Here is a 26,796-nt window from a genome sequence, read left to right as displayed (position 1 = left end):
TCATGCCTGTAATTCCAGCACTTTGGGAGGCCGAAGCGGGCGGATCACGAGGTCAGGAGATCGAGACCACCCTGGCCAACATGGTGAAACCCCGTCTCCACTAAAAATACAAAAATTAGCTGGGCATGGTGGCGCGTGCCTGTAGTCCCAGCTACTTGGCAGGCTGAGGCAGGAGAATCGCTTGAACTCGGGAGGCGGAGGTTGCAGTGAGCCGAGATTGCACCATTGCGACAGAGCGAGACTCCATCTCAAAAAAAAAAAAAAAAGAAAAAGAAAAAAAAAGAAAAGACCACATATATATTAAAAATATATATATGGCATGCAAACAGAAATGAAGTTTTCAGGGCGACAGGCAGATGGCAAAGTTTAATCCAGTTCCAGTTCAGCCCCCTCTCACCTCCATCCCTCTCTACCTCCATCCCAAGAAAAACCAGTACAGAGGGCCTGGTGCAGGGTAGGCTGGGGCAGGCTCTGTGTGTGTTGGAGTGGGGAGCGGAAGTTGTACAGACAGAGGTGTGGGATCACAGGCTGACTGAACCCGGAAGAATTCCAGACCCCCCTTTGCTAGTTGCAGGTGCAGATTAACAACAGCAGGTGTGCCAGGTGGGGCTCAGAGTCCACCCAGGTGAGCTGGACCACGTGAGAGTTGAACCATAGGACTGGGCCACCAGGAGGTGGGGTGCCCCTCCAGGGAAGAGGGGAGCAGGTGGGGGGGGAGGGGCTGGGCCTTTTCCCAGTGTGCCCCCCTCCCTCTCCCTACACCCAGAGAGATGTGACAGCACCTGAGAGGCGAGGACAGGGCCACACAGACCCCCTTCTTTCTGTGACCCTCCTGAAGCCCTCACACCAACAGTGTCTGTGTTTGCTGAAGGCCACCAGGACTCCAAGAATCCCAGCTGGCAGGCTTTTTTCTTTTTTTTAAATAAATGTTTTTGTGTATATTTAAGGTAGACAACCTGATATGATGGGATTCATATAGATAGCACAAAGGTTCCTATAGCGAAGCAAGTTAACATATCCACCATCTCTCATAGTTACCCTTTTTTTTTTTTTTTTTTTTTTGTGGCAAGAGCAGCTAAAACACACTCGTTTTGCATGAACTCCAAATACGAACAGTGCACGCTGATGGCCTGCAGTCCTCTGCCGTGCTTGGCTCTCTGGACGGTTCATTCTACATGGCTGCTGCTTTGCGTCCTCTGACCTCCCCATTCCCTATCCTGAACCCCCCAAACTCCTCTTCACTCAGACGGCGGGTGCTCCTGCAGAGCGGCAAGGCAAGGATGGGGCTCTCCAGGGGATCCTGCCAGTCCTCCATCTTCTGGTCACCACCTTGACAAAGCAGTGGAGACTCAAGTCAGGCAGGCTCACCTCCCAGCCATCCCCTCCCGAGGCGTCTGAGAGTGTTCGTTTGTTTTGAGACGGAGTTTTGCTCTTTTTGTCCAGGCTGGAGTGCAATGGCACGATCTCGGCTCACTGCAACCTCCACCTCCTGGGTTCAAGTGATTCTCCTGCCTCAGTCTCCCGAGTAGCTGGGATTACAGGTGCACACCACCACACCCGGCTAATTTTGTATTTTTAGTAGAGATGGGGTTTCTTCATGTTGGCCAGGCTGGTCTTGAACTCCTGACCTCAGGTGATTCGCCTGCCTCAGCCTCCCAAAGTGCTGAGATTACAGGCATGAGCCACTGTGCCCGGCCTGCCTCTGGGAGTTTTATGGTGCCAAGCACATCAGTGCCCCAGCAGGAGAGACATGAGGCTTACTCACCCCACTAAATGAAGGCTGTACCCCATTTTACAGAAGGAAAAACTGAGGCTTAGCGAGGTGACATGGCTCACCCACAAGTCTGGCTTCTGGAAAGAACAGACTTGGTAGAAGTGAGATGGGAAAGTGCCAAGGACAGACTCCTGGTAGAGCCACGTAAGGGCCTGGGCCACGGGCAGAGGATGAGAACCAGGACACGGCAGTGTCTCCCAAACAGAGATGAGTTCACAGAGGCAGGGCTGGCCACCACCAAAGCCAGACAGGCAGAGCACACAGGCCTGTGGTGCCTGCGCTCAGACACTACAAAGGCCTTGGTCACCTTACATGTTAGTAAAGTCATGGCCTTGGAGAGGGGACCCTGGGAGGCTGGGCCCCAGGCTCTTGCCAGCACCTCGGAAAGACTGCCCAATGTGGTTCTCACAGAAGGCAGGAGCTCCTGGTCCACCTTGGTCTCCTGGAGGCATCATCCCTGCATCCCCGCTCAGACCCCATAAAGAACTTAGGAGACTGCCCTCCCAGAGGCCAGCAGACTGTGTTACAGGGCAACTGGGAGCACTGGCCAGGGTCGGATAATGCCTTGAATGTGTAAGCCTCAGTAGGCACATGGCACACAGTAGGTCCTCATAAACACCTTCGAATCATGCGTAAGCGGTGATGGCCCCTCTTTGCCCTGGCCACAGCCCTGCCCTGCAAGCCCCACCACCTGAGCTCTGCGGCCAGGGCCCGGTTGGACCTCTCAGGCCATCAGCAGCTCTCCCTCCTCCCTGCATCGAGCACCCATTTCCTACCTGGCCCACGTGGTCCAGCCCAGCATCCTGGAGGTGCTGGCCGCAGTGGAGGCAAGGCTGCCAACCAGCACGATGGTGGGTGCCCTGGGCAACCCTCCTGGGAGGGGGCGGAGGCAGCTGGGTTGGGCTTCCTTTAGGCAGGGGCCAGGGTGGGCATGGTTGCCTCCTGTGCCCTCTCTGCTCTCCGCAGTGGCCGGGTAGAGCTGTCCCACTTCCCATTGACCTGTGTCTTGGACACTAGCACCCTCCCGGCACAGAAGCGCCAGCTGCCCCTCTGGAAATCCAAGGGCTCTCTCACCTGGGGGCACCACTGTGAGGGCGCTGTGCTGGACATTGACGTTGTTTGCAGCCTGGCACCGGAACCAGTCCGATGTCTGGCTCGGCAGGAAGGAGAAGTTGGCAGGCTGCCTGTGGCGTGGTCTCTGCTGCAGGTGGACCTGCCCATCCTTCCCGATCAGGCTGTAGGTGATAGGTGGGCTGCCCAAGGACGCCTGGCAGATCATCTCCACCCTGGGGCCTGCCCCTCTGTCCTGCAGAGTGAAGTTAGCCCGCAGCTCAGACACTGGCTCTGGCAGGGTGGGAGAAGGTAGCACAGGCATGGCTGAGAGGTTTTAAACCCCTCCTCCTCAGTAAATTCTCCTCATTACAAAATGCCTAATGAGCTTAGCTGTGGCTGCCGCCTCCTCCAGGCCGCCTTCTAGAGTTTGCCCTCCACCTTGTGTCTGGGCTGCTGCCCTACCTGCCGTGTGTACCACACAATTTCACATTTGGTTTTTATCTTATTCTTACTTTATTTTGAGACAGGGTCTTGCTCTGTCGCCCCGGCTGGAGTGCAATGGTGCGATCTAGGCTCACTGCAACCTCCGCCTCCCCAGCTCAAGCAATGCTCCCATCTCAGCCTCCCGAGTAGCTAGGACTACAGGTGTGCACCACCACATCCAGCTAATTTTTGTATTTTTTGTAGAGATGGGGTTTCACCATGTTGGCCAGGCTGGTCTCAAACTCCTGGGCTCAAGCGATCTTCTGCCTCAACCTCCCAAAGTGCTGGGATTTTAGGCGTGAGCCACCATGCCCGGCCTGGTTTTATTCTTGTGTAGCGTATTTCAGATTGCCAGACTTAGCAAATAAAAATACAGTTAAATTTTCATTTCAGATAAACAATGAATAATTTTTTACTATACGTATGTCCTATGTAAAATGTATCTGGCAACTCTATCATTCAGTCTCGTCTTTTTTACTGAAAGGCAAGCTACTTCAGGACAAAAACTGTCATGTAGAAGATTCTAGAATCCCCCAGGCCTTGAGCCTAATGCTGTAGACTTTCTTACTGATGAGTAATAACCACCACACTTGCCACCTACTAAAAGGCTTTCATTTAATAGGTCCCCTGAAGTAGGACCTATTATTATTTTAGAGACAGGGTCTCTGTTGCCCAGGCTAGAGTGCAATGGTGTGATCACGGCTCACTGCAGCCTCCAACTCCTGGGCTCAAATGATCTTCCCACCTCAGCCACCCAAGTAGCTGGGACGACAGGCATGCACCACCACACCTGATTAATTTTTTTAAAAATTGCTATTGGCTGGGTGCAGTGGCTCACGCCTGTAATCCCAGCACTTTAGGAGGCCTAGGTGGGTGGATCACTTGAGGTCAGGAGTTTGAGACCAGCCTGGCCAACATGGTGAAACCCCGTGTCTACTAAAAATACAAAAATTAGCCGGCCTGGGGGCAAAGGCCTGTAGTCCCAGCTACTCGGGAGGCTGAGGCAGGAGAATCGCTTGAATCTGGGAGGCGGAGGTTGCAGTGAGCCGAGATCGTGCCACTGCAGTTCAGCCTGGGCGACAGAGCAAGACTCCATCTCAAAAAAAGAAAATAATTTTTTTGCAGACACAGAGTATCACTCTGTGGTCCAGGCTGGTCTCAAACTCTTGGCTTCAAAGGATTCTCCCACCTTGGCCTCCCAAAATGCTGGGAATACAGGTGTGAGCCACCTCGCTGGCCTCTGTTATTATTTTCCTTTTGCAGATAAAGCAGTTGAAGCTCAGCGGTCCAGTGACTCGTTCAAGACCCCAGCCAGTAAGTGTAGGGATTTGAACCTCGGACCCGTTGGGCTGCAGATCCTGGGCTCATCTCCCCTAGGCTGTCTTTTCCTGGTGTTCTTAGGGTGTGGGCCAAAGGATGAATGGGGAGGTTCCTTGTCCCACCCTAAGTCGGGCAATACTTCCTGGTTCCTATACCCCATAGCTCCCACCAAGAAGGTTACCTGAGTTACTATCAGGATGGAAACAGGAAGAAGGCAGGGTTTGGAGCTGGACAGAGTGGGGTTTGAAAGCAGCCTTGGCCACTTGCCAGCCATGTGGCCTGGGGCGACTTTCTTTTTTTTTTTTTTTTTTTTTTGAGATAGTCTTACACTGTCACCCAGGCTGGCATGCAGCAGCATGACCTTGCCTCACTGCAACCTTCATCTCCTGGGTTCAAGTGACTCTCTTGTCTCAGCCTCCCCAGTAGCTGGGATTATAGGTGCCCACCACCACACCCAGCTAATTTTTGTATTTTTAGTAGAGATGGGGTTTCACTACGTTGGCCAGACTGGTCTCAAACTCCTGAGCTCAAGTGATCCTCCCACCTGGGCCTCCCAAAATGCTGGGCTTATAGGCGTGAGCCACCACACCCAGCCCCTGGGGCAACTTTCTTAACTCCCCAGAGTTTTAGCTTACATAGCTACAGACCCAGAGGCTCAGACCCCACCCCTGACACTGCTGTGAAGATCAAGCGAAGTAATGCACAAAACGTGCCTAACTTTTTTTTCGTTTCTTTTTCTTTTTTTTTTTTTTTTTTGGAGACGCTCTGTTACCCAGGCTGGAGTACAGTGGCGCAATCTTGGCTCACTGCAACCTCTGCCTCCCGGGTTCAAGCGATTCTCCTGCCTCAGCCTCCTGAGTAGCTGGAACTACAGGTGCACCCCGCCACGCCCAGCTAATCTTTGTAATTTTAGTAGGAACAGGGTTTCGCCATGTTGCCCGGGCTGGTATCGAACTCCTGGGCTCAAGCGATCAGCCTGTCTCGGCCTCCCACAGTGCTGGGATTTGTGCCCAGCCAAATGTGCCTAGTTTATCACCTTGAGGTCCGAGCTGACAACTGGGGCCCAGTCATTTCTGCCACCATCGGGCTCTTTCCCTCTGTGCCCTCAGGCCCCTGCCAGGAGACTGTGCCCTCAGGGCCCCAGCCAGGGATGGCAAGTCCTGATTAAAGGCCCCAAGGGACTGAGAATGGCCTTGGAGGTGGCAGCCTGTCCTTGTCCACACCCTCACACCCTGGCTCTCTCTAACCCCAGCAAGGTTCGCAATCCCCACTCCCAGAGCTCCCCATTGATCTGCACCCCACCTGCCTCCTCAGCCCTGTGCCCCCCACCGCACTCACTGGACCACAGCTCCCAGTACATCTGCAGCCTGGCACTGTCCACATGGGCACCTGAGGTGGAGGACGCCCGGCAGAAGTAGGTGAGCAGGTCTGGACTGGACTTGAGTGTGACGTTGAGGTTGAAGGAGGCCGGCTCGTGGGTCTTCACCACCTTCTTGGCCACCTTGATGTTCTTGGTTCCACAGAGGGAACAGGTGATGGGCGGTGGTGGCTGGGGTGCACGGCAGGTTATGAGCACCCGGCGGCCTTTGGGGAAAACTTCCAGGACTTTGTAGGCAATGGAGACCACAGGGGTAATTTCTGGGAGATGAAAAGGTCCAAGGAGGAAGAAAGAAACCGACATTGATCAAGCACCTTAAGAAGGTACTGGTTTGGCCAGGCTCGGTGGCAAACACCTGTAATCCCAGCGTTTGGGAGGTCCAGGTGGACGGATCACTTGAGGTCAGGAGTTCAAAACCAGTGTAGCCAACATGGTGAAAGTCTGTCTCTACTAAAATACAAAAATTAGCCGGGCGTGGTGGTGCCCACCTGTAATCCCTGCTACTTGGGAAGCTAAGGCAGGAGAATCTCTTGAACCAGGAAGGCGGAGGTGGCAGGTGGCAGTGAGCCGAGATCACATCACTGCACTCCAGCCTAGGCGACAGAGGGAGACTCAGGAAAAAAAGAAAAAGGATGCTGGGTTTAGCATGTTCTCTCTCTCTCTCTTTTTTTTTTTTTAGATGGAGTCTTGCTCTGTCACCCAGGCTGGAGTGCAGTGGCGCGATCTCTGTTCACCACAACCTTCGCCTCCTAAGTTCAAGTGATTCTCCTGCTTCAGCCTCCCGAGTAGCTGGGACTGCAGGCGCATGCCACCACGCCTGGCTAATTTTTGTATTTTTAGTAGAGACAGGGTTTCACCATGTTGGTCAGGCTGGTCTCAAACTCCTGACCTCGTGATCCACCCGCCTTGGCCTCCCAAAGTGCTGGAATTACAGGCGTGAGCCACCGCGCCCGGCTGCAATTTACTTCTATAACAAACCTGCACATGTACCCCTGAACCTAAAAATTACAAATAAATAAGTGAAACCAGTAGACCTCAGAGTAAAGAAAAAAGAAAGAAAGAAAATACTGATTTAGTGGTTCCTCAAAAAGTTAAACAGACTTACCATATGACTCAACAATTCCAGGCCTAGACATATACCAAATAATAGAAAAAAGGGAGTCAAACAGATACCTGTACACACACGCTCATGGCAGCGTGATTCACCACAGCCAAATGGTGGAAATGGCCCAAATATCTATCAACGGACGAATGGGTAAATAGAATGTGGTTGATCCATATAAGGAATATTACTCAGCCTTAGAAAGAAATGAGCACAGATGCAGGCTGCAACAGGGATGAGCCGTAACAACATTCCACTAAACAAAAAGGCAGACGCAAAGGGCAACCGTTGCATGATTCCATGTGTGTGCAAAGTTCAGAACAGGAGAACCCACAGAGACAGAAAGCAGATTGGTGGTTACTGGGGCCCAGGGGAGGGGGAAATGGGGAGTAACTGCCTAATAGATACGGGGTTTCCTTTTGGGGTGATGAAAATCTCTCGGAACTAGATAGCGGTGGTGGTTGAGCAACACTATGGATGCAGTAAATGCTGCTGAATTATCACTTTTTTTTTTTTTTTTGAGACAGAGTCTTGCACTGTCGCCTCCCGTGTTCAAGAGATTCTCGTGCCTCAGCCTCCAGAGTAGCTGGGATTACAGGCACCCACCACTACGCCTGGCTAATTTTTGTATTTTTAGTAGACATGGGGTTTCATCATGTTGGCCAGACTGGTCTTGAACTCGAGACCTCAGGTGGTCTGGCCACCTCAGCCTCCCAAAGTGCTGGGATTACAGATGTGAGCCACTGCGCCCGGCCCACTTTTATTTATTTATTTAAAGACAGAGTCTTGCTCTGTCGTCCAGACTGGAGTGCAGTAGCACGATCTCAGCTCACTGCAACCTCCACCTCCTGGGTTCAAGCGATTCTCCTGTCTCAGCCTACCATGTAGTAGGGACTCCAGGCATGCACCACCATGCCCAGCTAATTTTTGTATTTTTAGTAGAGATGGGGTTTTTTCTTTTCCTTTTTTTAAAAATCATATTAAACTTGTAGTTTTATTCAGGTTTGATTTTAACAAATGTGTCGGGAGAGAGCCTGCAGGGAAGGGTAAAGCCCGTGGGGGCAGGGCTCTCCCAGATGCCTGAGGAGGGGGCAGGTCCCCTCCCCTCTCCTCCTCTTCCCTCCCCATCTGAAGGGGTTTGGGGAGAGACACAGGCAGGGGACGGGGCTGGTCCCCAGTCTTTTGGGGTGGTGCTCAGGGCTATGGGTAACAGGGGACCAGACCAGGGATGAGTGGGGAGGGCACAAGGACCATTTGCCAGAATCCACTGCTTTCTGATTCCAGATTGAATTAAAAAACAAAAACAAACAAACAAAAACTAAACCACAAGCAGCACCCACCCCCTTCTCCCCGAGCAGGGCTGTAGTGTGAGGGGGAAGAGGAGGGCAGCTTCCCCAAAGCCACGGCTTCGCTTGCTCCTGGCCAAGGGAGCTAGGTGAAGGGCAGGGGCTCCCCAACAGATTGAGGTGATGCAAAAGACCAAAATAAAACATCAAATAAATTGTGTAGGAGGAGGCCGGGCGCGGTGGCTCACGCCTGTAATCCCAGCACTTTGGGAGGCCAAGGCGGGTGGATCACGAGGTCAGGAGATCAAGACCATGCTGGCTAACACGGTGAAACCCCGTCTCTACTAAAAAATACAAAAAATTAGCCGGGCGTGGCAGTGGGTGCCCGTAGTCCCAGCTACTCGGGAGGCTGAGGCAGGAGAATGGCATGAGCCCGGGAGGTGGAGCTTGTAGTGAGCCGAGATGGTGCCACTGCACTCCAGCCTGGGCGACAGGGCGAGAATCCGTCTCAAAAAAAAAAATTGTGTAGGAGGAGTCCAGCAGCCTAGGACCAGGGCAGAGCCAAGCTAGGCTGGGGGAGGGGGCCTCTTGGGAGGATCACTGCTGCCACCACTGCCACCCTGGGAGCCTTGATTGCAGCAGCTGCCTCCTCGGTCATGGCAGACAGCACCATGATCAGGATCTCTTCTCCACAGCTGTACTTCTGCTCAGTCTCTTTGACAAGGTCTCCCTCATGCAGACGAAGGTCCTCTCGCACCTCCATGCTGTCCTGGAGCAGTGATAGGTGCCCATCCTGGATGCCAATCAGCTGGAAGTCATTCCTTTTGATGCTGGGGACATCCATGTTATGAATTGACAGGCAGATATCTCCATATTTCTTCCCAGTAAAGATGTCAGTACCAACCAGGTGGACCTTGGCATGGCCATGCTTGCCAGTCATCGAAGTAGACATCTCGACGATCTTACGTGGCCGGCCTTTGAGTACCACAAAGCCATTCTTTTTTTTTTTTTTTTTTTTCCCCGAGACGGAGTCACACTCTGTCGCCCAGGCTGGAGTGCAGTGGCACAATCTCGGCTCACCGCAAGCTCTGCCTCCCGGGTTTATGCCATTCTCCTGCCTCAGCCTCCAGAGTAGCTGGGACTACAGGCGCCCGCCACCACGCCCGGCTAATTTTTGTATTTTTAGTAGAGACGGGGTTTCACCATTTTAGCCAGGATGGTTTCGATCTCCTGACCTTGTGATCCGCCTGCCTCGGTCTTCCAAAGTGATGGGATTACGGGCCTGAGCCACCGCGCCCGGCCTACAAAGTCATTTTTACACAATGCTGAGGACTGCATTGGGAAGGTCTCTGAGGCCCTGCATCTCCTGTCTCGAAGTCCAAATCATCTGCCATTTTAAGAGGCTTCGATTCCAACTCGCACGAACTCACTGACTCAACCCTGTCCACTGGCTGTGAGCCCAACCACTGCCTCCGAGCCCACCGCTGCCGCCGCCGCCGCTGCTGAACACAGGTCTTAGTACGCAGGCACCTGAGATGGGTTTTCACCGTGTTGGCCAGGCTGCTCTTGAACTCCAGACCTCATGATGCGCCCGCCTCGGCCTCCCAAAGTGCTGGGATTACAGGTGTGAGCCACCGTGCCCGGCCTAAGTTTTGTATTTTTAGTAGAGACGGAGTTTCACTATGTTGGTTAGGCTGGTCTTGAACTCCTGGCCTCAAGTCATCCACCCGCCTCGGCCTCCCAAAGTACTGGCATTACAAGCGTGAGCCACCGTGCACGGCCAATTATCACTGTTAAATGGTTGACTTTTTGTTATGTGAATTTCACCTCTAAAAAAAGAAAATATTAGAAAAAGGGCTACCTCCTGGGTTTAGGCTGTTTCTTTCCAGAATATTTTTCTATAAAAACAAAATGTGTCCAGGCACGGTGGCCACTGCGCCTGGAATCCCAGCACTTTGGGAGGCTGAGGTGGACGGATTGCTTGAGCCTCGGAGATCAGCTTCAACAACACAGTGAGAACTACTCTAAAAATAAATAAATAAACAAAATTAGCCAGGTGTGGTGGTGCTCGCCTGCGGTCCCAGCTACTCCAGAGGTTGAGGGGAGAGGATCACTTACTTGAGCTTGGGAGACTGAAGCTACAGTGAGCTATGATCGTGCCCCTGCACTCCAGCCTGGGTGAAAGAGTGAGACCCTGTTTCTAAAAAAATTAATTAATTAAAAGGACTTTTGAAGAATGCGAGGCTCCTGCAGGAGACCAGCCTGCTCACGGCACCCAAAGTGCTCTTCTCCCTAGACCCAGATCAAAACCAGCCCGTCAGCGCATTCCAGCAGGCCTTCACCCACCTACGCCAGGTATCTGCTTTCTGCTTGCGAGTGACTTCTCTGTTTTGGAAGCAAATCCTGGAGTCAATTTCATTGTGGAAAACATCTCTGAGATCTTCCTAGTGGGCCTGATGCTGTCTTTGCTGATTCTTTTTTTGTTTTGTTTTGTTTTTGAGAAGGAGTTTTGCTCTGTCGCCCAGGCTGGAGTGCAGTGGTGCAATCTTGGCTCACTACAACCTCCGCCTCCCGGGTACAAGTGATTCTCCTGCCTCAGCCTCCCAAGTAGCTGGGACTACAGGTGCCCACAACCACACCCAGCTAATTTTTGTATTTTTAGTAGAGACTGGGTTTCGCCATGTTGGCCAGGCTGGTCTCAAACTCTTGACCTCAGGTGATCCGCCTGCCTGGGCCTCCCAAAGTGCTGGGATTACAGGTGTGAGCCACTGTGCCTGGCCATTACTGATTCTTTAAGACAGCAATTGGGATTAAACAAAAATGTTTCTGGAATAGGGGTTTGAGGGAGAGAGTTGTATTATACCAATGGCGGGGACCTGTTTGCATTTCAAGAATAGTGTGTAGGCCGGGCATGGTGGCTCACATCTGTATTCCCAGCACTGTGAGGCCGAGGCAGGTGGATCACCTGAGGTCAGGAGTTCAAGACCAGCCTGGCCAACATGAAGAAACCCCGTCTCTACTAAAAATACAAAAATTATCTGGGCATGGTGGTACATGCCTGTAATCCCAGCTACTCAGAAGACTGAGGCCAGAGAATCACTTGAACCCAGGAGACAGAGGTTACAGTGAGCCAATATCCTGCCATTGTACCCTAGCATGGGTGACAGAGCAAGACTCCGTCTCAAAAAAAAGAAAAAGAATAGTGTGTATCAGGTGGGCACAGTAGCTCAGGCCCGTAATACCAGCACTTTGGGAGGCCAAGGTGGGAGGATTGCTTAAGCCCAGGGGTTCCAGACCAGCCTAGGCAACATAGTGAGACCCCACCTCTATTTAATCGAAAGAAAAATTAAAAAGAAAAAAAGAATACTGTGTGGTGGGGCAGTGCTTGGGGGAGGGGTAGAAAGAAGGGTCTATGAAATCTGAATATCATCGACGTCATGAATCGCCTTTGCTCGGCTGGGCATGTCTGCTCTGGAAACCACCCTGCAATGAGGAAACTGCTGATTGAGCAGAGAACTGGAACACACTAGACTGTGTGACCACTAAGCATGTTTCATTCTAGACCAGTAACTCTCAACCAGGAGCAATTTTGCCTCCAGGGGAACTTTGGGTCTGGGGACATTTTTGGTTGTCAATATTGGGAGGTGGACTAGCTTGGGCAATACAGCAAGACCCCATCTCCACAAAAAAAAAAAAAAAAAAAAAATAGGGGTTGCTGCTGACATTTAGTGGGTAGAGGCCAAGGATGTCGCAAAGCATCCTACAGTGCACAGTCAGCCCCCACCGCGAAGAATGGTCTGGCCTCAAATGTCAGGAGTGCTGAGGTTGACAACTCTGGTCTAGACAACCGGCAGCAGCCTTCTAGAATCAGGATGTCTTCCCCTGCCCAGGGCTGCACAGACACCAACAATTATTTTCTCATCTGTGCCCCTTTGAAAATTTCATGATAACTCTCCTTTTTATATTTATTTATTTATTTTTGAGATGGAGTCTCACTCTGTTACCCAGGCTGGAGTGCAATGTCGTGATCTCGTCTCACCACAACCTCCGCTTCCCAGGTTCAAGCAATTCTTCTGCCTTAGCCTCCTGAGTAGCTGGGATTACAGGCATGCGTCACCATGCCTGGCTAATTTTGTATTTTTAGTAGAGACAGGGTTTCTCCATGTTGGTTAGGCTGGTCTCAAATGCCCAACCTCAGGTGATCCACCTGCCTCAGCCCCCCAAAGTGCTGGGATTACAGGTGTGAGCCACTGCGCCCCACCTATTTATTTTTTTGAGACGAAGTCTTACCCTGTCACCCAGGCCTCAGGGCAGTGGTGTAATCTTGGCTCACTGCAACCTCTGCCTCCCGGGTTCAAGCGATTCTCCTGCCTCAGCTGCCCGAGTAGCTGGGATTACAGACACATGCCACCACGCCTGTCTAATTTTGTATTTTTGGTAGAGATGGGGTTTTACCATGTTGGCCAGACTGGTTTCGAACTCCTGACCTCAGGTGATCCACCCACCTCGGCCTCCCAAAGTGCTGGGATTACAGGCATGAGCCACTGCACCCAGCCAGACTCTCCTTTTTAGATGGGGAAGAATACTTTTTTTTTTCAGGCCTGGCACAGTGGCTCACGCCTGTCATTCCAGCACTTTGGGAGGCTGAGGAGGGTGAATCGTTTGAGGCCAGGAGTTCAAAGCCAGCCTGGGCAACATGGTGAAACCCTGTCTCTATTAAAAATACACAAAATAGCCCGGTGTGGTGGCTCGAGCCTGTAGTCCCAGCTACTCGGGAGGCTGAAGCATGAGAATCACTTGAACCTGAGAGGTGGAGGCTGCAGTGAGCGGAGATTGTGCTGCTGTACTCCAGCCTGGGTGACAGAGTGAGACTGTGTCTCAAAAAAAAAAAAAAAAAAAAAAAAAAGAAGGAATACTTTTTTTTTTCCCCCCCAAACAGGCTTTCATGGAAAAATCTTCGATTTGAAGAAAGTGAAGGTGTATCTGGAGGTGAAGGCGCCCTCTGGGGCATCCTCTTGCAGATGCCTCTGCTGATTCTTTAGTCAATTTGACCCTCAGGGCCAAGAGGCCTTCTCTTCATGGTCCAGAAACTATCGCAGGGGCCAGAAGCCTGCCTCAGGTGGGGAAGTGGGAGTCCAGGGCTGACACGCGATCACCCTTTCTTTTTGCTCCCTTTGCGAAGGGAAACGATCTTGACTTACAAAAATGGAAAGAAAAACTTCTCTCTCTTCATTTCCATTTCAGTCTTCATTAATAGAAGCTTGATTTGCATAAATTCACAGACAGGAACCATTTTGAAAGTACACTGTACCAGGGACATTCACTTTTTTTTTTTTTTTCTTTTTTTGAGACGGAGTCTTGCTTTGTCACCCAGGCTGGACTTCAGTGACATGATCTTGGCTCACTGCAGCCTCCGCCTCCTGGGTTCAAGTGATTCTCCTGCCTCGCCTCCCGAGTAGCTGGGATTACAGGCATGCACCACCACGCCCGGCTAATTTTTTGTATTTTTAGTAGAGCTGGGGTTTCTCCATGTTGGCCAGGCTGGTCTTGAACACCTGAGCTCAGGAGATCTACCCCCGTTGGCCTCCCAGAGTGCTGGGATTACAGGGTGAGCCACCGTCCCCGGCCGCACACTCACTTTATATCCTCTCAAGACTTGTGTGGTTTTTTCCTTTTGATTATTTAGTTTATGGATCAGCCTGCCAATAAAGGATGGTCTATCATTTTTTTTTAATTTATTTTTTTTCTTTGAGACAGGGTCTTGCTTTGTCTCCCAGGCCTGAGTGCAGCGGCGCGATCTCAATTCACTGCAGCCTCTGCCTCCCTGTTTCAAGTGATTCTCCGCCTCACCCTCCTGAGTAGCTGGTATTACAGGTGCATGCCACCATGCTTGGCTAATTTTTGTATTTTTAATAGAGATGGGGTTTCACCATGTTGGCCAGGCTGGTCTACAACTCCTGACCTCAAGTGATCCACCCACCTTAGCCTTCCAAAGTGCTGGGATTATAGGCGTGAGCCACCCGCCTGGCCTATCATTTAATTAAAAATTCTTCTGCTTGTCTGGGCGTGGTGGCTCACACCTATAATCCCAGAGCTTTTGGAGGCCTAGGCAGGGGGATCCCTTGAGCCCAGGAGTTTGAGACCAGCCTGGGCAAAAAAGCAAGATCCTGTCTCTAAGAAAAAAAAAAAAAAAGAATTGGCTGGGTGCAGTGGCTCATGCCTATAATCCTAACACTTTGGGAGGCCGAGGTGGGTGAATCACTTGAACTCAGAAGTTCGAGACCAGCCTGGCCAACATGGCAAAACCCCATCTCTACTAAAAATACAAAAATTAGCTGGGCATGGTGGCATGTGCCTTTAGTCCCAGCTACTCAGCAGGTTGAGGTTGGAGGATCTCTTGAACCTGGAAGGTGGAGGCTGCAGCGAGCCAAGATTACACCACTGCACTCCAGCCTGGGTGACAGAGCGAGACCCTGTCTCAAAAAAAAAATTAAGCGGGCACGGTGGTATGCACCAGCTACTCAGGAGGCTGACACGGGAGGATGTTTGAGCCCAGGAGGTTGAGGCTTTAGTGAGCTGTAATCGCGCCACTGCACTCCAGCCTGGGTGACAGAGCAAGACCCTGTCTCAAAATAAGCAAGTAAGTAAATAAATAAATAAAATTCATCTGCTCTGCAAGAGCATTTAAATAATGGGATGGCACACTCAAAATCTGATAAAGTGACGACAGGGCTGCCCTCGGGACAGGAAGCTAAGCCAAGCCCAGGCTGGGCACGGGGTCACATGGTGCTGGTGCCCTGAGTGACTCCAAGGCCCTTCCAGATTGTGCTACCCCTCTCCAGACTGGTCTCTGTGACAACAGGAAGCTTAGAAATTCCAGTCCCAACCCTGGAGGTTGCAACTCATTAGACCTAGGGAGGGGCTCTGAGATCTGACTTTGAATAAGCCGCCGTCCGTTAAGGGTTGAATTATGTCCTCCAAAAAGATAGGTTCCAATGGTGACTCCCAGGACCTGCCCATGGGAACATATTTGGAAATCAGGTTTTTACAGATGGCTCCCCCTCTCTCAAGTTAAATATTAACTCCAGTAATTCATGCTGGATTAGGGTGGGGCCTGATGAGAAGAGGAAAGGAGACTCAGACACACACAGGGAGAATGGCATGAGGGAGGCAACCCCCAGAAACCAGGACAGGAGCCAGGAGCAGGTGCTCCCGCGGGGCCTTGGGAGGACCCAGCCCTGCAGACTCTGAGCCTTGGAATGCAGCTTCCAGCACTGTCAGAGAATGTGTTTCCTTCCTTGTTGCTGTTGTTTTTTGGTTGTCTTTTGTCTTTTGCTTTTTTTTTTTTTGAGACAGAGTCTTGCTCTGTCGCTCAGGCTGGAGTGCAGTGGCACGATCTCGGTTCACTGCAACCTCCGCCTCTGGGTTCAAGCGATTCTTGTGCTTCAGCCTCCTGAGTAGCTGGGATTACAGGCACGCGCCACCATACCTGGCTGATTTTTGCATTTTTAGTAGAGACAGGGTTTCCGCATGTTGGCCAGGCTGGTCTGGAACGTCTGACCTTAGGTGATCCGCCCACCTCGGCCTCCCAAAGTGCTGGGATTATGGGCCTGAGCCACTGTGCCTGGCCTTGTTTGTTTTTTTTTTTTTTTTTGTGAGACAGAGTCTCACTCTGTCGCCCAGGCTGCAGTGCAGTGGTGCCATCCAGGCTCACTGCAACCTCCGCCTCCCGGGTTCAAGCGATTCTCCTGCCTCAGCCTCCTGAGTAGCTGGGATTACAGGTGCCTGCCACCAAGCCTGGCTAATGTTTGTATTTTTAATAGAAATGGGGTTTCACCATGTTGGCCAGGCTGGTCTTGAACTCCTGACCTCAAGTGATCCGCCTGCCTCAGCCTCCCAAAGTGCTGGGATTACAGACATGAGCCACTGTGTCCGGCCTCCTCTGTGCCGTTTGGAGTGTAGGCTCAGCCAGAATCAAAATCCCCTGTATCCTCAACCTTCCAACCAACACCCTCCATCCTCTACATCTAATGGAAACCAGATCCCTCCTTCCCAGAGCCCTGTCTACCCCTTCAGGTGTCCCAGGCGATGTGGATCCCGGCAGCCTTCATGTCATGGGGCTAGGACAAAGGGGGACAACACCTTCTTGACATTTCCCCTTCCCTAAACTTTTCTCCCCTCTCCTTGCTAAACAGCAGTTATGTCTTCAGATACATTCCACTCTGTCTTCTGGGTTACAATTATCTACCAACACCTATCCCTCCTTGAAGATGCCTGTCCGTGGTTCCTACCATGCTTAATGCTATACTTGCCAGAATTCTTGGGGATTTCAAAACACACAGGCACAGTGGCTCATACCTGTAACCCCCGCACTTCGGGAGGCTAAAGAGGGAGGATTGCTTGAGGCCAGGAGTTCAAGACCAGCTGGGCAAAATAGGAAGACCCAATTGCTACAAAAAAATTTGAAATATTAGGCCAGGCAGGGTGGCTCATGCCTGTAATCCCAGCACTTTGGGAGGCTGAGGCGGGCAGATCACTTGAGCTTGAGTCTGAGACGAGCCTGGCCAACACAGCAAAACCCTGTCTCTACAAAAAATACAAAAATTAGCTGGGCATGGTGGTGCACGCCTATAGTCCCAGTTACTCTGGAGGCTGAGGCGGGATGATGGCTTGAGCCTGGGAGATGGAGGTTGCAGTGAGCCGCGTTTGTGCCACTGCATTCCAACCTGGGCAACATAGCAAGACCCTGACTCAAAAAAAAAAAAATTAGCTTCCGGGCGTGGTGGCTCTCGCCTGTAATCCCAGCACTTTGGGAGGCCAAGGTGGGCAGATCACGAGGTCAAGAGATCAACACCATCCTGGCTAACACGGTGAAACCCCATCTCTAGTAAAAGTACAAAAAATTAGCTGGGCGTGGTGGCATGTGCCTGTAGTCCCAGCTACTGAAGAGGCTGAGGCAGGAGAATCCCTTGAACCTGGGAGGTGGAGGTTGCAGTGAGCCGAGATTGCACCACCGCACTCCAGCCTGGGCGACAGAGCGAGACCCCGTCTCAAAAAAAAAAAAATTAAATTAAATATTAGCTGGGTATGATGGCATGTGCCTTTAGTCCCAGGTACTTGGGAGGCTGGGGCAGGAGGATTGATTAAGGCCTGGCGGTTAAGGCTGCAGTGAGCGGTGATTGTGCCACTGCACTTTAGCCTTGGTGACAGAACGAGACCCTGTGTCTAAAAGCAAAATGGAACAAAACAAAAAGCCAACCTACGCAGAGATCATCTTTCGAATATCCTGATCCCTCAGGTCCTTCACGTGTACCCAGCTTTCCACTCCCACTGAAGCTGTTTCAGCTGCATAATATGCCATCTCCAGGCTGCACTTTATTTAGCCAGTCCTTCCAGATGGGCCAAGGACTGGCGCCTTTTTTTTTTTTTTTTTTTTTTTTTTTTTTTTGAGGCAGAGTCTCTCTCTGTTGCCCAGGCTGGAGTGCAGTGGTGTGATCTTGGTTCACTGCAACCTCCGCCTGCCGGGTTCAAGGGATTCTCCCACCTCAGCCTCCTGAGTAGCTGGGATTACAGACGTGCACCACCATGCCCGGCTAATTTTTGTATTTTCATTAGAGGCTGGGTTTCACCATATTGATCAGGCTGGTCTCAAACTCCTGACCTCAGGTGATCTGCCTGCCTCAGCCTCCCAGAGTGCTGGGATTCCAGGCGTGAGCAGCTGCGCCCGGCTTGGCGCCATCTTTCATGGCTGTCCTCATCCCATCCCATCCCATGCCATCTGCCAGCAGCTGCTGTTGGCCTCCAGAATGTATGTCCACCCCATCTCCCTGCCTCTCCTGCATTGCCCAGTCTCTCCTCTGGATCCCCAGAGTAGCCTAATGGCTCTCTTGGATTTTGCCTTTGATCTCCATCCCACACAGTGTCCAAATGACCTCGGCCAAGGGTAAATCAGATTGCGTTTTCCCCTCCAAACTTCCTATGGCTGCGCCCCACAGGGCCCTCCCCGGCCAACCCCACACCATGCCTCTGACCTCATTCAATACCCTTTGCCCCTTGCTTCCTGTGTTCTGGCCACACAGGGTCCCTGCCCAGGTACTTCCTGCTCGGTCGGCTCCTTCGGGTCCTTGCTGCACGGCCCCTTCCCAAACTCCACCCTCCCCTGCAAATGCTGCCCTCCTTCCCCTACCTACCCTGTGTTCCCTTTCCTTCTACCCTGCTTGCTTTTCTCTAGAACATTCTAACATACCTTAGAATGTGCTTTTTTTGCTCTGCCACCCAGGCTGAAGTGCACTGTTAATGATTATGGTTCACTGCAGCCTCACTTCCCGGACAAGCAATCCTCCCACCTCAGCCTCCTGAGTAGCTGGGACAACAGGTGCACCGCCCACCATGCCCAGCTAATTTAAAAAAATATTTTCTTTATACAAAAAAATCAGCTGGGCATGGTGGTGCATATCTGTAATCTCAGCTACTCAGGAGGCTGGGTGGAAGAATCCCTTGACCCCAGGAGGCAGAGGCTGCAGTAAGCTGAGATCGAGCCACTGCACTCCAGCCTGGGTGACAGAGTGAGACCCCCATCTCAAAAAAAAAAAAATTTTTTTTTTTTTTTTTTTTTAGAGATGGGGGTCTCACTGTGTTGCTCAGGCCGGTCTTGAACTCCTGGGCTCAACTGATCCTCTGGCTACAGCCTCCCAAAGTGCTGGGATAACAGGCATAAGCCACTGAATGTTCTTATTTTTATTATCATCTGTCCCCCCAAGCCCCACTAGAATGTAAGATACAGGAGGGGTTTGTTTCAGTGCCTTGCCACATTCTCAGGGCCTGGAATGGTGCCTGCAACCAAACAGGTGCTCAAGTATTTGTTGAATGAATAAATGATTTATCAGTCAGTCTCTCAGGAGTTTAGTTAGCAGGACTTGGTTGGCAAGAATCGGAGAAGTCAGGAGCCAGCCAAGAGGGGGAGGCGGAACTGCCCTGCACAGGTACTTCCCGGAGCCCCAGCTGCCTGCTCTCTTTTTAGCAGCCACACCAACAATGTATCCGTTTTTAAAGCAAATGAGGAAATAATGGTTCAACCTGGGCCTCATTCAAGTGAGAATGGTGTCATCATTACCCGGTACCTGCCCTTTAGCAAAATAGAGGGGGAAGGCCCTGCTCTGTAACCTGATGGCCTAGCAACAAGGGGCAAGGGTTGGTTGGGACAATACAGGGAGGTGACTGTCCATCCTCACCTTAATGGACATGAGGGGAGGGGAGGGAAGGATGGGGCAAGAAAGTGCAGGCAGAAGGATGGAGCAGGCAAAGATGAGGAAGCAGGCCAGGCTAGGGGCTGTCAGGGACCTTCCCCAGCGTCCCCTCCTCCCTGGTCCTGTACCCAGCTGGGTCCCAGACACTCTCCACTCCCCACCTGCCTCTATAAGGAAGGCAGCCGCGTGTATGTCAGGCCCCTGGGGGAGCCTTAACTTCACCATCCTCTCACGGCCCTTCTCCTGGTCAGAGAATCCCAACCTCCCAGGCCCCACCAGAATTCCCCAGCCCTCCACGGGGCCTCGCCCACCGGGCAGAGCTGTGAGGGTCTCAGGGTGGCTTCTGCTCCCGATCAGGGACCTGGGGCAGAGTGATGAGGATGCACCTGCCCAGGGAATCTTCCCTCCAAACTGCCCAGCCAAAGGCTGGAAGCTGAGCAACTTCCCTGCCTGTGTGCCCCGGAGGTCCCCACACTGGCCTGCTTGGCCTGCCCATCTCCATCACTCCTAGGGCCCTGCAGGGTGGAGAGAGTGTTCCAGAACTGTCCAGCCATCCTCCAGCACACACCTCCCCACTAGTAACTTCCTTCCCAGCCGAGGCGCCCTCCACCGTGGGGGTTCTGACACCAGGGTCCCAGCTGGGGTACTTCTCCCTGCAGTAGGCTATGCCACTTACCTTCCTCCCGTGCCTTGGAGAAGCTGCTGGCGGCTGTAAGAGAGGTAAGGGCGATGAGGAGAGGGCCTGGTGTGGAGGGGAGACCAGAGACAGCCTCGAGACCCACCTGCTGAAGCCAGGAGGGAGGAGCAGGCTGATTCCTGGTAGTGAGGCCCCAGGACTCAGCTGGCACCATCACTCACAAAAGCTCTTTTGCGCCCCTCCCCCCACAACATCTCCTATCATCAGCCCATTTCGCAGATGGGTAAGTAGTGAGCCCAGAATGGTGCAGAAATCCCTGGACCACATATACAGCAAGTTTAGGGGCTGGTCCGAGACTCAAGCCCAGATCTTTCCCTCTCTGTCCATGTTTCCAGAGGTGCCCTTGCCTTCAGGCCTCATCTCTCCTGTGCTCCCAGTACCCCCACCTGAGCCCAAGACCTCAAGGCCCCAGCAGCAGCCCCACCATCACGTCCCCGGTGGACTCACCCAGCACGGCCAAGCAGAACAGCCCAGGGAGCCCCATGCCTCGGTGGGTGTGGGGCCTCTGCTCGGGCAGTGAGAACCTCCTAGTTCCTGGCCTCCCCCACCCTGAGGCCCCTGGGATGCTCCTTGGGTGGGTGCCTGCAGTGGGGAGATAACCTGGAGGCCGCAGCACCCCAGGGCCTCAGCTACCAGGGCGGGGCCCAGTGAGCCCCGGCAGGCCCAGTACAGCAAACTCCCCCTCAATCCCCAGAGAAGTGGAAGGAGTTTGGACCTTGAAGCCAGACCAGGGCTTAGACTCAGCAGTCACCTCTGAGCCGCAGGATCCCGGGCTCACGTGGTGGGCAGAAGGTGTCCATGCTCCGTGGGGCACAGTGGCTCACACCTGTAATCCCAGCACTTTGGGAGGCCTGGATGGGCGGATCACCTGAGGTCAGGAGTTCGAGACCAGCCTGGCCAACATGGCGAAACTCCATCTCTCCTAAAAATTAGCCGGGCGTGGTGGCGTGCGCCTGTAATCCCAGCTACTCGGGAGACTGAGGCAGGAGAATTGCTTGAACCCAGGAGGCGGAGGTTGCAGTGAGCCGAGATCACGCTACTGCACTCCAGCCTGGGCAACAGAGTGAGACTCTATCTCAAAAAAAAAAAAAAAAAAAAAAAAAATGTCCACGCTGTAACTTCTGGAGCCCGTGAGCGCCATGTTACGCGGCAAGGGGAATGAAGGCTGTGAATCTTCTCATTTTGAGAGGAGGAACCTGTCCTGCATGACACAGGTGACCCTCATGTAATCACTGGGGCCTTTCCAAGCAGCTGGGGACCTGCTGGGCTGAGAAGAGGCAGCCCCACCCATGATGGTTCACAGCCGGGAGGCCAAGGCTGCACCCAGCCCCAGAATGAAACCCCAGACCGACGAGGCCCCTGGTCCTGGAGTGTGATGGGTCCTGGAGTCCTGGGTCCTGGAGCATGGTGTGCCCAAGCACCGCCCTTCAGAAGTTCCTCAGGCCCCACTGAGGGTGGTGGGGGGTCACATGGATGGTCATTCCCCAGGGAACTGGCCCCCGTGCTGGCCTTGGCCAGCAGCAGACCCAGCTGCATCGCAGGCAGCGTGTGTGCAGAGTTCAGCCACAGAGCCTCCTGCACATGCAGGGAGGGTGGGGATGAGCAGGGCCTCCCAGAGCCCTGAGGCCAGGGCTGAGGCCAGGCATTCCCCGGAACACAGAGAGATGTAAGGGCGCAAGGGATTGAGGCTGGGACCCTGCCAGCTCCGCTGTGGGCCACTGCACCCGGCTTTGTGCCCAAGCTCAGCCTGGGGCTGCTGGACCAGCCTGTCACTTTCTGGCCCGGCTCAGTTTCCCATACTTTGTGTGGGGAATGCCTTTTCTGGCTGCCTCCTTCAGGAATGTGTGCCCTGCCACCAGGTGACCATTGCCTCCTGTGGGAGCTGCTGCCACCTGTGGCTCCTGACTGCTCAATCACACTCTCTGCCCCTGGGCACCGTCCAGGAGTGAACACCTGACCAAGGGAGGCCACTCACAGCCCCGGCCCAGCTCTCCTCTCAGCCTTTCCCAGGCACTTGCTGCACCGGAGGCCTGGGTGTGTTGGGAAGCTGGTCTGAGGGAGTGGCCCTATTGACCAGGGAGTGGCCAAAAGGATGGTGGGGAGGCAGGTGCAGGTGTCCTGGAGGTCACTGCAGACTGGCTCTGTTGACCCCTCGGTGGTCCCCTCTCCCAGCTGGCATGAGTCCGTTTCTGCCCCTTGCTACCCATGGTCCCGGGGATGGAGTCTGCCTCCTGTGCACCCACCGGCCTCTCTGTTTTCAGTTTCTCCCAGCTGGGGAGCAAGAGCATTTTCTCTTAGTTTCTTAGTAAAACTCCCTTCCCTTCCCAAAGTCTGTTCTCACTTCTGCTGAAGGCGGGTGGAGAAGGGAACTGAAGACTGAAGGGAGCCAGAGGTCACTGGGGAGCTGGCTGGCTGCCCAGGCCCTGGGCTGCTGGCAGCCTCTTGCCTGGAGGCCAGGGAAACTCACTCTTTTTCTCCATGTGGTGTTCAGGGGAACCTTGAGTTAAGGCAGCTCATGAGGAGCTCTTCCCCTTCCCAGTCTGTGGGGAAGCTGGGGTCAGAGAGCGAAGGCAGACTCACGGGCCATTTTCCCCAGGCCTTGGGGGACCCAAACATCTCTCCTGCACCCCTTCGCCCCCAGGAATCACTTGTGCACCGGTCTGGTTGACCAGTTCTCTGGGCTGCGCTGCCCCTCTGTCCAGACTGCAGAGTAAGCCAAGACGCAGCAGCCACGCCTCCGAGGTCACCCCCAGGTCACCTTGTGTGGAGTTTGGGGGCCCCCAAAAGCTCTCTAGCCACCCGCTTCAGGCTGATGTTCTGTGAGTTTTGCTCGCAGAGGCCACTGTCCTGGGTAACAAATGCTCTTCCCAGCGTCTCCGCGTTTCCTCCCCTATACTGTGTCCCCAGAAAGGTCCTGCGGGTGGGAGTCTGCTCTGGGCTGCCCTGGCCAGGATAGCGGGGTTGCAGGGGCACAGAAAGACAGGGCAGTCTCTCAGGGCTGGGCAGGGGAGGGCCCAGGAGTCCCCAAGGCTGGGGGCGGCTGGGACACCCCACCTAGGTGGGCTCTCCCACCTGGTGAGACCTTTACTGCATCTATTGCAATAAGCCCCAGAGAGTCCCTCCCTGCCCGGCAGGACTTCTAAGCTCCTGGCAGAGCCCCTCGTTAGGTCATGGCCCCCAGCTCTGACATCTACAGAAAGTCATCCTAGCCCACGGCACCCACTGCCAGAGCACCGGTTCTGTCTTCACACTGGCCCCGTGTGCCCTGCATCCCAGTCTAGAGGCCTCAGATTTCCAGCATCCCAGCCTCCACCGTGGCCCCTTTACCACATCTTTGCTCAGGTCCCCTCTCTGCCCTCAGCTCCTGTCCAAAGCCTCCCTTTCTCCAAGGTCCTGCCTGTCACTGGCTCCAAGAGCCCTCCTGTGGGAAGAAGCCCATCGCTCGAGGCCCCCTGGGCTGTCTTCCTGGGTGGTCCTGATCATAGGGGGCCCCAGGTCCACTCCCCATCATCTCCCATTTGGCTCCTTCAGGCCAGTGACCACATTGTAATAGGAGCCGCCACTGCACTTCTAGGTCCCCATGGGGACACTTCAAAAGTCACTGTATGGGCCAAGTTTGGTGGATTACACATGTAATCTCAGCACTTTGGGGGGACGAGGCAGGTGGATCACCTGAGGTCAGGAGTTAGAGACCAGCCTGGCCAACATGGTGAAACCCCATCTCTACTAAAAATACAAAAAATTAGCCGGGTGTGGTGTCGGGCACCTGTAGTCCCAGCTACTCGGGAGGCTGAGGCAGGAGGATGGCTTGAACCTGGGAGGCAGAGGTTGCAGTGAGCCAAGATCGTGCCATTGCACTCCAGCCTGGGCAACAAGAGCAAAACTCCATATCAAAAACAAAAACAAAAAACAAAACAAAAAATTAGCCAGGCATGGTGGTAGGTGCCTCTAGTCTCAGCTACTCAGGAGGCTAAGGCAGGAGGATGGCTTGAACCTGGGAGGCAGAGGTTGCAGTGAGCCAAGATCTTGCCACTGCACTCCAGCCTGGGCAACAGAGACTCTGTCCCAAAAAAAAAAAAAAAGTCATTGCTCATTTAATCTTGGAGGCCACTTGGAGGAGCATGGCGTCTTTGTCTCGCCCTGGGTGAGCACACCGAGGCCCAGAGTTTGATGATTCCTTCAAGGTCTCAAAGCTTGCCTTCTTCACAGCGCTTGGTGATGCACGTGGTTGTTTCTCAGTATGGTTTGCCAAAGGGATGCTCTGATTCAGGAGGCTGAGGTGGGGCCTGGGAATGTTCATTTCTAACCTTTTCCCAGGTGATGCTGAGGCCACTGGTCCAGGGGCCACCTTTGGCCCTAAGCCGCTAATTAACAACATGAGTCACTTTCATCTGGTCCAGGCTTGTCGCCCCCTCGACGGAACACAGAGCTCCCTCTTTCCCTCTTCGCCTCATCACCAGCCCCCAGAACAGGACCCAGCACTAGCAGCACTTAATCGTGTTTGTTGGTGAACTGATGCGTCATGTGATGCTGGGTGAGACAAGGACGGCCGCGGGAGAGGCGGAACTGGCCAAGTCTTTGATGACCATGTGAAGAAGCCCCCAGCCCTGAGGGCGAGAGGCCAGGGCCTCCCTGATGCTGAGTCGAGACCAGGAGTCCAGCCAGGAGCTGGTCACTGGTGGAGCTAGAGGCTTTTCAAGTGCATCCTGGGACTTCTGACCTTCCCTCCTGACAGTTCTCATCCCCAGCTGCCGGTGAGTCACCTGGGATCTTCGAAAAGTCCCGATGCCCTGGCTGCTGGCCACACCCAGACCAACCACATCAGAGTGGCTGGGCTGTGGCCAGCTTGTAGCAGCTACTCAGGTGTTCTCCAAGGCTGAGAACCACAGATTTAGTCACTGCAGCATGGCAGGGGTGGGGGTGGGAGAGCAGGAGGCTTGGAAAAGGAAACTTGAACAGGCTCACGAATATCAGACACAGCCTTGGGAGGTGGGCCCAGCCCTGCCCTTGTGGCCAGCTGCCTCACCTGCCTGGGCCCCCGCCCGCTGCTCACAATGCAGGCCCGTACATACCACTAAGGCCCAGGCGGTGCGGGTACCTTCACCCCACGGATCCGCAAGCTTGGCTCAACCAGGGAGCCATGAACCAGGCTGGGAGAACACGGCTCTGCAGGAAGCCAGGGCTCTGCTGAGTTTCCCAAGGCAGCTCTGTGGACGTGAGGCTGCTAGGTTAGAAGACTGGACCGAGAGGATTCCCGCCAGGGAGAGGCTGACCCAGCACGCTCTCACCAGGCTTCAGTCAGCCCCTCAGTCAGGGCCAGGAGCCGCTTCTAAGCCCCACACTGGGGCAGTGTGGCTCTGGAGCCCGAGTGCCCGGGTTCAAATCCCAGCTCTGGCCCTGGCTGATGCTGTGGCCTCGACTGTCTCAGGTGAAGGAAGAGTAACAGGAAGGGATGATGCAGGCAGTTTGCAGCTGGAACACAGAGCAGGGCCCCAGGCAGGCTTGCTCTAACTGTGGCCAGCTCTTTCCTTCCTTAGGAAGTGGTCCCCAGACTCTTCTGAAGGCACTTCCATCAGTAAACAACTTCTGAGCATTCCCAATAGATATATGTGTATAAATTGCACTCATGGCTCTAAAACAAATCAGCAGAACACATTCTAGAAAAAATTGCATTCAAGATTCAGAGAAGGACTGTGTGGTAGATAGAGCTCCCTCTCCCCTCTCCCCTCTCCCCTCTCCCCTCCCCCCTCTCCCCTCTCCCCTCCCCCCTCTCCCCTCTCCCCTCTCCCCTCTTTCCACGGTCTCCCTCTGATGCCGAGCCGAAGCTGGACGGTACTGCTGCCATCTCAGCTCACTGCAACCTCCCTGCCCGATTCTCCTGCCTCAGCCTGCCGAGTGCCTGCGATTGCAGGCGTGCGCCGCCACGCCTGACTGGTTTTCGAATTTTTTTGGTGGAGACGGGGTTTCGATGTGTCGGCTGGGCTGGTCTCCAGCTCCTAACCGCGAGTGATCCGCCAGCCTCGGCCTCCCGAGGTGCCGGGATTGCAGACGGAGTCTCGTTAACTCAGTGCTCAATGGCGCCCAGGCTGGAGTGCAGTGGCGTGATCTCGGCTCGCTACAACCACCTCCCAGCCGCCTGCCTTGGCCTCCCTAAGTGCCGAGATTGCAGCCTCTGCCTGGCAGCCACCCCGTCTGGGAAGTGAGGAGCGTCTCCGCCTGACTGCCCATCGTCTGGGATGTGAGGAGCCCCTCTGCCTGGCTGCCCAGTCTGGAAAGTGAGGAGCGTCTCTGCCCGGCCGCCATCCCATCTAGGAAGTGAGGAGCGCCTCTTCCCGGCCGCCATCACATCTGGGAAGTGAGGAGCGTCTCTGCCCGGCCGCCCATCGTCTGAGATGTGGGGAGCACCTCTGCCCTGCCGCCCCGTCCGGGATGTGAGGAGTGTCTCTGCCCGGCCGCC

General features: G+C 53.8%; 1 protein-coding gene and 1 long non-coding RNA gene across 7 annotated transcripts; both read right to left on the bottom strand.

Moving 5' to 3' along the window:
• Positions 1-1,028: 1,028 nt before the first annotated feature.
• On the bottom strand, positions 1,029-20,951 carry C17H17orf99 (chromosome 17 C17orf99 homolog). 6 transcript variants are annotated; one of them, XM_054670185.2, is made up of 6 exons: positions 20,787-20,906; positions 20,319-20,351; positions 5,969-6,268; positions 2,849-3,118; positions 2,551-2,647; positions 1,029-1,329 (listed from the first exon to the last, which is right to left on the bottom strand). In XM_054670185.2, exons 1-6 carry the CDS (start codon positions 20,821-20,823, stop codon positions 1,323-1,325), a joined length of 744 nt encoding a protein of 247 aa, XP_054526160.1. In that variant the 5' UTR covers positions 20,824-20,906; the 3' UTR covers positions 1,029-1,322. The 6 variants fall into 6 exon arrangements, with proteins under 6 accessions (XP_054526160.1, XP_054526159.1, XP_054526161.1 ...); XM_054670184.2 differs by having other exon boundaries at positions 2,849-3,080; XM_054670186.2 differs by having other exon boundaries at positions 2,849-3,080; positions 6,020-6,268.
• A 3,456-nt stretch (positions 20,952-24,407) lies between these two features.
• LOC134808986 (uncharacterized) lies at positions 24,408-26,043 on the bottom strand. Its single transcript, XR_010153383.1, has 2 exons — positions 25,628-26,043; positions 24,408-25,546 (listed from the first exon to the last, which is right to left on the bottom strand). It is a non-coding gene; the product is annotated as an uncharacterized LOC134808986 (long non-coding RNA).
• Positions 26,044-26,796: the final 753 nt, after the last annotated feature.

Source organism: Pan troglodytes, chromosome 19, assembly GCF_028858775.2.
Source record: "Pan troglodytes isolate AG18354 chromosome 19, NHGRI_mPanTro3-v2.0_pri, whole genome shotgun sequence".
NCBI classification, from domain to species: Eukaryota; Metazoa; Chordata; class Mammalia; order Primates; family Hominidae; genus Pan; species Pan troglodytes.
This window is presented reverse-complemented; position numbering and strand designations above follow the sequence as displayed.